Consider the following 10739-nt stretch of genomic DNA (forward strand, 5'->3'; position numbering starts at 1 on the left):
GGGGGGGGGGGGGAAGGCGGTGCATACAGAGGGTACCGTAATGTAGCATGTAGCGCAGGGGATCACCTTCACTACAGTAGCAATCTCAATAGGGCTTATTTTCGGGGGAGGGCTTATTTTAGAGGAATCTTACACAGTAAGGGGAGGGCTTATTTTCGGGGTAGGTCTTATCGGGGAAACGGTATAAAGTCAATAGATAGATGGGTGGATAGATAGGTAGATAAATAAAATAGATAGATAGTAGATAGATCGATACAGACAGAGACAGATAGACAGATAACCCCAATAAAGATTTCCCCTTGATTCTCCTTCATAATCTAGCAGCACAAGAAATCACAAGATTTTTGTTGGAATCACAATATAGTTTTCTCTGAAGACAACCATCCTCTCTGTACTCTATTGCTAAATTTAGTAAATCTAGTAAATTTAGTAAATCTAGGGATTAGAATGACCCAGCCTGCTAAAAACGTCTGCATAGATTTCAAAGGAGGAAAATCCTTCAAATCTTTCAACTCTCCCCTGCATTCCCCCTGCCTAATCTCCTTTAGCTGTGAGTGATATCATGGGCAGCATGACCTCAGCTTCAAAAGCATGATCGCAGAGCCCTCAAACATTAATAGCTAGCATTTATATGGCACTTTGAGGTCTGTGCTGGTTATTTCATTTGATCTGCACCATAACCATGTGAGGTAGTTGGTTTTTTTTACAGATGAGGAAACTGAGGCTCACATTATTAAATGACTTGCCTAGGATCACCCAGCTAGTGTCTGAGGATGTATTTGAACTCAGGTCTTCCAGACTTCAAAGTCCTGGTCTCTGGCCATTGGGCAGCCTAGTGACCATTAAGAGTCAAAGTTATTTCAGCCTTTACTGGACAGGGAAGGGGCCAAAATCTGCTCACACTTCCTAGGTCTGGTGCAACACAACTCTTGGAATTTAACAAACTCTGATCAGATAGAGTGAGTAATACAAAGTCACACAGAGAGTAAGGGAAAGAGTTGGGACTGCAACCCAGGTCTTCTGAAAGCCAGTCTTGGGCTCTGGTCCTGCTGCCTCTCAAGTCTTATATGGTATGAACCAGGGAGGGAAGACCCTGCTTAAATCTCACCTAAGATGGGCAGAGTTTTGCACCCAAGAATGCACCACTCAAAAATAAATCAGTGGCTCCTGGGCTTTTGCTTAGCACAGCAACTGGCCCAAAATAAACATTTAACAAATGCTTGTTGCCTGAAGCTGAGCTAAGCCCTAACTGGAAACCTTAGCTCCTGGGGCTGGTTGTCTTCCTTCCCAGGGTCCGGTTTCCTGTTCAAAGGGAAGGTTTCCAGGGCTAAGCCTATGATTCACTCTTTGTGTGACTCCACAAAGGAAACTCTGTCCATTTTATACTAGTTATTATACATGTGTTCACACATCAAAGGAAGAAAAAACATACCTAGCTGATGCTTGCTAAATTCGAAGGCGTCTTCGGTGGCAAAAAGAGTTCTGGGGAAACGTATGAATATCTTGGTTCTAGGCAGAAAAATAAAGGACTGTTTCTTAATTGCCAATCAAAAAACATTTCATAAGCACCTACTATATCTCAAACACTGTTCCAGGGGGTGGGAATACTAAGCTAAAAATAAAACAGTTCCTGCCCTCAAGGAGTTTACATTCTATAGGGGAAATGAACGTATACACAGGTGAGTATGTATCTAGCAAACACTTTTGGGGGGAGGACACTAGCGACTTTGGGGAGAGATTAGAAAAGGCTTTGTGTAGGAGGCAGCATCTGAGCTGAGCTTTGAAGGAAATTAGTGATTTGAAGATTAGAGGGGTGAAGGGGGAGTGAGAAAACATTCCAGGAAGGAAGATACCCTGGGCGCATTTAGGAGAGATGGGAGTTGGGGGATGATGTAAGGTGCAGGAAGGGAGGAGAAGGGAACAACATTTAGCAAGCGCCTACTATGTATCAGATGGTACGCTGCGCCAGGTACTTTGCAAATTACCCTCTCTTTCCATCCTCAACTCTGGGAGTCAAAAGTATTATACTCGTTTTACAAATACAGAAACCAAGGCTCAGAAAAGTCAAAAGACTTGCCCAGTTTGGCTGTACCACGGAGTCTGTGAAAGAGAATGATGGATATAACAAGGCTGGAAAGAAGCCAAATAGATGCTTTTTACGTGAAAATGGGGAGATGCCGGTGTCTAAAGACCAGGGCAGTGACACGGTCAGTTTTATACTTAAGGAAAATCTCTTTGGCAGCTGGGTGGAGAAGCCTGGATTGGAAAGGGGAGGGACTTAGGCAGGGAGACCAATTAGAAGGCTGGCGCAATAAATAGTCCGAGTGAAAGAAGATGAGGAACTGAATGACTAACAACAGTTAATTACACCTAAATTATAATGTTTAAAGTCAAATTCACATGATTATGCTTAATATTTTGAGAACATACATATCTAATAAATGAAGTCTAGACTTAGGATTTCATCAGTGTGGGAAATTCCTTCCACCAAAACCGAATGGCATCTCCTGTAATTTAGAGAGTTTGCCTGGGGCGCTGAGAAGTGAAGGCAACTTGTCCAGTGGGACACCAGGGCTTTCGGATTCCATTCACTACTTGGTGCTGCCTCTCATTATGGGTGTGTGTGTGTGTGTGTGTGTGTGTGTGTGTGTGTGTGTGTGTGTGTGTGTGTGACAAAGACAGGGACAGAGAGACAGAAAAAATGAGAAGAGATGGAGAGATGGAAAGGGATGGAGAGATAAAGTGGAGAGAGATTGAAAAAGATCAAGAGACACAAAGTGACAGAGATGGAGACAAAAAAAAAGGGAGACACAGAAAGTGGGAATAAGGGAGGGAGAGATGGAGAGGGATTGAAAGATGGAGAGATGGAGGGAGAAAGATGAAGAGAGTGGAAAGAGATGGAGGGAGAGGGAGAAAAAAGAAAGAGGGGGAGAAAGAGATGGAAAAATGAAGAGAGATGGAGGGAGAGAAAGAGAAAAAAGGGAGGAAGAGAGAAGGCGAAAGATGGAGAGAGATGGAGGGAAAGAAATGAAAGTAGATAGAGAAAGAGAGATGGAACAGAGAGAGAAAAAGAGAGGGAAGAAAAGAGAGAAAACTGGAGAGATTCAGACAGACAAAGAGAAAGATCAATCTTAGGCAAGTCATTTGATCACTTTCCCATTTCTTTTTTTAAAAAATAGTTCTTTAGTGATATCTTGTTTTTAAATCTCCTACATTCTCCCTCATCCCCCCCTTTCTCCCCTCCCAGAGGACCATTCCTTTTGAAAATTTTCTTAAAAAGAGGATGAAAGAAAAAAAAAACACAACAAACCAATTAATGCAAAGAAAAATATCTGACATTATGTGCAGGGTTCCACAGCCATGGAACTACAGACTTCCCTAGACCAGAGGGAAGTGTCTTCTCTTTTCTCTGCTTTGGGTCAAGATGGGTGTTTATAATATTCAAGTTTTCTTGTGGTTTTGTGATTGTTCTGTCCATCCAGATGGTTGTAGTCATTGTGTATATTGTTTCCTGGTTCTGCTCACTTCATTCTGCATCAGTTTAAACAAGTCTTTTTGTGTTCTGTATTCATCATGCTCATCATTTCTTACAGAACAGTGATTTTCCATTACATTCACATTCACATACCACAATTTCTTTAGCCATTCCTCAATCACTGGGCACCTGTGTTTGTGCCCGATACAAAAAGCACTACTATAAACATTTTGGTGTACACAGGGCTTTTCTTTCATCAATGATCTCTTTGGTCATTGATATATATGCCTAGAAGTAGGATCTCTGAGTCGAAGGGTATAGCATTTTAACGATTTTATTTGCCTAGTACCAAATTGTTTTCCTGAATAGTTGTCCAAATTCACAGTTCTGCCAAAGCATTAGTGTACCTGTCTTTCCCACAGTCCCCCCAACATTGACTACTCCCTATTTTATCATCTTTGCCAATATCCTGGGTAAAAGGTGTTGTTCTGACTTGCATTTCACTTATTAGTTATTTGGAACATTTTTTTTCATGTGGTTGTAAATAGTTTACAGTTCTTCTTTTGAGGGCTGTTCGAGCATATCCTTTGAGAACTTCCCTACTGGAAAACATTCCCCCATTTTCCAGGATCAGAGACTATTCAATGGCATAGTCTGGCCTAGATTTTAGGACCCTTGAGTCATGGCTTGCTCTCTTTCCATTCCCTTGCCTCAGAGTCTTTGAACAGGTCTGAACATCACTTTTGTCTGAAGAGGGCAGCAGGACATTTTTATGAGTCACAACAAAAGCCCACAGAACCTTGCCAAGAACAAACTCAGAGACTCATGTTGGGTGGGTGAAGTCAAGGTTGGCAAAGTATTCATAAATGAATTAGGGTTAGGGTTAGAAACATGATGAATTCCTAGGGGAGCAGAAATATGATGGGCACCCACTTACCTCCCTAACTTGTACTCCTCAGGTTTGTAACCAATGTATTTGATGAGCTTCTCCACCCCTTCTGATGGAGAACCATGCCAGTGGGGCCAGGTATCTGGGCACAAGGATTTGTACCTAGAGAAGGAAGAGATTAGGGCATCACCACTGCCAACTCTACCTTTTTAGAGACTTACGCAATGATTTGAACCCAGAAAAGGAGGAGAGTAGGGCATTACCACTGCCAACTCTCCCCTTTTAGGGATTTTCAGGTACCATCATTGCTTGATTACCATCAAAGGGGACACTGGAGAGTATTTAAAGGATGTGCTCACGCTGCCCCCTGGTGTCAGATAACACACATTTGAAGAAATAAGTAATCTTTGGGTGGTTAGAATTAAATCAGACATTCAAACAATGTGATTCTCAGTGACCACTTGATTTCTCCCATGATTGGACTTCCAAGCACCTGAATGTTGCTTAGCCTGTTTAAACCACAGCAGTGCTCATTGAAAAGTCAACAGAAAATATACCTTTGCAAGAAATGTTCATACTTCCTCCTGTAGGCAAATCCAGCCCGTCTCACCCTCAAATGCTCCATTAGGCCCAGGTACTTGATCTGATGCCTTATGAGGAAGTCATCAAACTTACCTATAGAAATAGCATTGGAAAGAAACAGAAAAGGGCAGTTTCATCCAAAAGTCTCCATGAGCCTAGGTACATTATTGGTTGGCAACTACTTTCCTTCCAACATCTCTGACAACAGAATGTGCGGCTCCCAATCTTTGAGCAATACTAAAGTAAATCAATCAAGCAGCTCTTGATTAAGCACCTACTGTGTGCTGGTCACTAGGAGGCACTGGGAATACAGGGACAAAGAATGGGGGAGACACAGGGAAAAGTGGTTCTAAAGGAATATGGGACACTCGTAGGTAATGATGAAATCTAATAAGTAACTATGGAGTGGAGTTTTAGTATGGAATGGCATTTCCAGAGGGCAAATCCCACCAAAGGTAAACATAGCTGTCTTTATATTACAAAGAAAAAAAAGTTTTTTCATAAGCTGAGGACTATGGAATATATTATTGTTGTTTTTTTACAATGTTAAACCAAAGAGAGGTCATCTAGCATAGTAGAAAGATCACTATATTCAGAATTAAAGGACCTGAATGCAAATCCTGCATCTGCCATTTACTCCCAGCCAGATGTAGGAATCGGTTAAGCTCCCCAGGTCTCTAGTAATAGATAATCCAAAGGAAGGGAGGGGTGGAAAGGAAAGACAAGAGAGTCATTGTAGAATTTTTTGTTTGCTTTTAAATGCACCAAAGAAGAAAAAAAGAGGAAGTTCAGAGGGAGAAACAGACAAGCAGGTTAGCTTTGAAACAAACATGTTGACTTTGTTATGTACTTCTAAAAAAGTACAAAACAATCCTCTTTTTTCTGTTCTTTGCATGTGGAAATGTTTGTGTTTGTTAACATTTGCCAGCTTCAAAATAACAACAATTTTTTATCTAGTTAGGAAAAATGAGTGGGTTGGACAAGATGGCTGAAGAAACACCTTCCCACTCTGAATCTATGCTCCTGTTTCTCTTCCCATTTCCTGGAATTCGATCACTCACTCGGTTCTTTTCCCTCATTGGGCTTGATGCATCGAATGTAAGAAGGCTCCTTGGACATTAGGATGTCAATGAGGTTGGCCACACTATTCTTGAACTGAGTTCCAACCTACATAGACAGAGACTCCTGATTAAACATCATGAGCTAATAAAAGCACAAACAATTCACCTGAAATATAATTATCCCAACTCTGAACACTGGCCTTTTCTGGATCTTTCCATCTTTCTGTACCTCTTTGTGCACTCACCATTCTTCCAACACTGGGAGCTTTTCCCCATACACAGTCTGTCCCCTGGACCTGAAATGTACTCTTTTCCTCCCCTTGCCCTCTCGGAATACCTGAGCTCCCTTCAAGCATCAGCTGGGGGCTGCTCTCTCACATATGGCCCCTCCTGACATGCTCAGTACTGTCCTCTCCATCCCCAAATTATCTTACATTGACATTGCATAAATCTGGTATTTACTTGATGGTCTACTTGTTGCGCCTCCTCCCTCTAGCCCCAGTAGAATGTAAGCTCCTTGAGGGCAGGCCTGTTTTTCTTTTGTCTTTGAATTCCATTCACCCAACACTAGGCCTTCCTTACATTAATTAATGTGTCCCTGAATTATTGACTCTTAGAATTCATTTATCTTTGGATCTCCCGACAAGAGGTGTCAGGATAAAAAAAGATTTTTACCTTCTTAAGGATAAGGACTGAACCTGTGATTTCAGGAAAAGGAAATTCCCCAATGAGGAAACACCCTGTGCCAATGTGAGTCTTGGAACTCTCTTTGCAACCTATAATCTTAAGAGAACGGCCTTGAACAGCACTGAGAGGTTGAAGGATGTACCCAGGATCACACAGCCAGGATGTGTCAGAGGTGGTATTTGAACCCAGGTTTTCCTGGTTCTGAGGCCTGCTCTCTTTCTACCACATCCCTTTTTTTGACCTTCTTAAAAGAGAGACAAATGGCTCAAACCCAACTGATGACCCTGAAATCAGAGAAATCAGGGTCCTGAAATGAAAATCAGAAGGCCAGATCTAGAGTCCCACATGAACTCCCTATGTGACCTTAGGCAAATCTCTCACTCTCTAACGGCCTCAGTGAGCCCCCCTGTAAAATGGGCCAGCTGACCCCTAAGGTCTCCCCTTCTCTGATGTCCTGTGGCTTTTTTCATTCTAACTGTGTGAGGGTCATGCCATCAGGCCAGGGCTAGAAGACACGTCTCGATGCCTTTCTGCATTTTGTAGGTTGGTTTTCTCACTCACCGTTGTAGGCCTTTTCCTGTTTTCTAATTCTTCTACAAGAAAGCACTCTTTAATAATGCTATTTTTAGACCCACAAAGCACCTAATTAGGAAATGAAAGGTAAAAGTAAGTCTGAGTCTTAATGGCAAACTCTAGGCAGACAAAAATAACAACACCAATTAATAACTAGCATTTATCTAGCACTTTGAAGTTTATAAAGCACTTTACACATATATTATCTCAATCTTGCAATAATCCTGTAAATTTAAGCTTGTTATTATCTTCACTTCACAGATGAGGAAACCAAGACTTAGAAAGTGTCTGAGGCAGGATTTGAACTCAAGACTTGGTGCTTTAGACAAGTCGTCATAGGAACAGTTAAAGGAGACACTGCCTCTGGGGAGAATAGTTTGGGCTTAAAAAACAAAATTATGCTGACAATGCCCTCTCAGTCTCACCTTGTTTTACTAAGAATATTTCTCAAAAATTCCATTTTTGGTCAAAATGGTGGTTTTAAAGAGTCAGGGTGACTGCTGATCCCAGGAGAGTATAAGCCTTGTTTGGGTTGTTGTCACCTTATCACCATATGGTGGCAATAGGGGCCCAGTGGCACCAGGTCTGGAGTCAGGAAGACATCTTCCTGAGTTCAAATTCAGGCTCAGATACTTCCTAGCTATGTGACCCTGGGCAAGTCACTTAACCCTGTTTGCCTCAGTTTCCTCATCTGTAAAATGAGCTGGAGAAGGAAATGGCAAACCATTCCAGTGTCTCTGCCAAGAAGAACCCCCCAATGAGGTTACAAAGAGTTGGATACATCTGGAAAACTGAAGAATGAACAGTGACATACCCTGGGGCCTGCTGCCCCAACCAGTTTCAGGACAATATTGATAATACATTACTATCAAATTCCACCATAAATCCTACTATATCCTCATTTAACCATTGATAACATTGATTACATTGTTCCTATCAAAATCACGACCCTACCCACTGTCCTTGATATCTATGCAGGACCAAGTATGACCTTGGGTGAGTATATGTCTATACCGGAAAGAATACTAGAGCTCTGGGTTCTGGCCCTGCCACTTGTTTATTAACCATCCCTGACAGTGGGTTCCCCTCCCATCCCAGGGCTTATTTCTCTTAAATGTCTTGAGGCAGCTGGGCTGTGCAGTGAATAGAGGACCTTCGGTGGAGTCAGGAAGGCCTGAGTTCAAATCTGGCCTCAGTAACTTGACATATTCACTGGCTATGTAACCTTGGACAAGTCACTTAACCCCAATTGCCCTACCTTCCAAAATCTCCAAGGGCTCCTCTCTTTTTCTTCCTCTATACTGTTTTGAGTAGTGATCTCACCAGCCCCCATGGATTAAATTTTCATCTCTCTGCTAATGATTCTACAATTTACTTTTCCAGCCCTAACCTCTCTTCTGACCTCATACTGAATGTCTGATTGAAACTGAAACATATATTCAGAACTTGTATCTTTTCTCCCAAACCCTTCCCTCTTCCTAACATTCCTAATAATTCCCAGTCCCCCAGGCTCACACCCTGGGTATGTACCATTCCTGACTCATCACTCTCTCACCTGCCATAACCAATCTGTTGCCAAGATCTGTTGATTTTACTCTCTCCAAGATGCCCCCTTCTCTCCTCTGACACTGCCCATCCCCTCACACTTATAGCTGCTGGGGGAGGAGGGTCTGCCTGCCTTCGGTCTCTCCCCACTCCAAATCATTCTCCATTCAGCTGCCAAAGGGACCTTTCTAAAGGGCAGGTCTGACCATGCCACCCCAGGATCAAATATAAAATCCTGTCTGATGTGCAGAGCCCTTCCAGCCCTGCCCCTCCCCACCTTTATAGCCTTTGTACATTCTTCCATACACTCTTCAGCCCAGGGACACTGGCCTCCCGGCTATTCTTCACACAAGAACCTCTAACTTCTCATCTTGGCGCATTTTCTCCGGCTGTCGCTCATGCCTGCAATGCCCTCCCTCCTCAGCTCGGCTTGCTGGCTTCCTCCACATCCTGAGTAAAATCCCACTTTCTTTAGAAGCCTTTCCCGGTCATCCTCAGTTTTAGCGCCTTTCCTCTGCTTGCTTGTCTCCACTCGATCAAGTCTGAAGACAGTTAGTACACATGTTGTCTCCCCTGTTAGACTGTGAGCTCCTCCACAGACTTTCTCTGCTTCCCCAGTGCTTAGCACAGTAGGACCTCCACAGATGCTTGTTGCCTCGGGCTGACTCAACAAAACATCAGTGATCACCTTCCTTACCTTTTTCAGATGTCTGTAGAGGAGATCGTTGTTTTTTTCTAAGAATCCTAAGTTAAAAATCGTTAAAAGAAATGCAGTGATCAGAATCTTGACATGTCTCTGATACAAAAGAAAATCGTTAAAATAAGAGTTCTTGGGGCCAGATTCACATGTAGGACACTTCTTCCGCCCTCCTACCAAGAGCTGAAATGCCAAAGCATTGTTGTGGCAAAACACAATCTTCACTCCAGCTTAGTTCTCCAAAGTGTATGTGTGGTACACAGTAGGCACATAATAAATGCACACTAAGTTGGTGGATTGAATCCCAGAGTGGTAGAGTAAAAAGAGAAGGCAACTGGAACCCAGGAAATTTGGGATCTAATCCCCGTCACTTACTGACTGTGACCTTGGGTAAGTCCCTTCACTCCCTGGATCTTAATTTTCTCCTCTTCAAAATGAGGAGATGGGAGATCATCACAAAGATTTCTCCCACTTTTAAAAGGCTATGGCTTTGATTCCTAGTTCAGTTTTTGTGTTTCTTATAGGTACTACCACTGTCTAGATTGTCTTGTTCCAAAAATTTTCCAAGAGGAATTCAAACTCTTACTCATAGAGAGGTGAATACAATCTAAGAGGAATTTCCTATTTTGAATGCTTACACACGAATTGGTGGGGGCAGCGAGGGGTGCTGTAGTGCACAGAGCACTGGGCCTAGAGTCAGGAAAACTCATCTTCCCAAATTCAAATCTGGCCTCAAACACTTACTAGCTGTGTGACTCTGGCCAAGTCACTTCACCCTGTTTGCCTCAGTTTCCTCATCTGTAAGATGAGTTGGAGAAGGAAATGGCAAAACCACTCCAGTATCTTTGCCAAGAAAACCCCAAATGGGGTCATGAAGAGTTGGATACAACTGAAAATGACTGAACAAGAAAATATGAATCGATATATGGAAAATCTGGGGTTTTAATGGTTAATATTATTCAAGTGGCATGGTATGGTGGAGTCAAGATGACCTGGATTCATATCCTGCCACTGACATATGAGCCCTGTGACCACTAGCAAGACCCTCAACCTCTTAGTGCCCTACACAATACCTGAAAGGCTCTAGGGGACAGACAGGTTCAATCTGCACCAGTGGAAAGCGATTCCATATTGGGAATTTCCTCATACCAATGAAGTGACAGCTGTATTTCAAAAGATAGGTAGATAGATAGATGATAGATAGATAGATAGATAGATAGATAGATAGAT

At 42.6% G+C, this 10739-nt stretch overlaps 1 protein-coding gene across 1 annotated transcript in view; it reads right to left on the bottom strand.

Moving 5' to 3' along the window:
* The window catches only part of MYO1H (myosin IH), a 48447-nt gene that overhangs the window by 12752 nt on the left and 24956 nt on the right, over positions 1-10739 (bottom strand). Inside the window, exons 15-20 of the mRNA XM_069081442.1 lie at positions 9510-9556; positions 7256-7336; positions 6008-6113; positions 4922-5039; positions 4413-4526; positions 1433-1509 (exon numbers count right to left, since the gene is read on the bottom strand). Coding sequence (XP_068937543.1) covers positions 1433-1509; positions 4413-4526; positions 4922-5039; positions 6008-6113; positions 7256-7336; positions 9510-9556 — 543 coding nt within the window. The remainder of the gene's footprint in view (positions 1-1432; positions 1510-4412; positions 4527-4921; positions 5040-6007; positions 6114-7255; positions 7337-9509; positions 9557-10739) is intronic.

The sequence above is a fragment of the Petaurus breviceps genome, unplaced genomic scaffold, assembly GCF_028583685.1.
Source record: "Petaurus breviceps papuanus isolate PSGF00001 unplaced genomic scaffold, PetGlider_PUasm1.0 99, whole genome shotgun sequence".
Classification (NCBI taxonomy): Eukaryota; Metazoa; Chordata; class Mammalia; order Diprotodontia; family Petauridae; genus Petaurus; species Petaurus breviceps.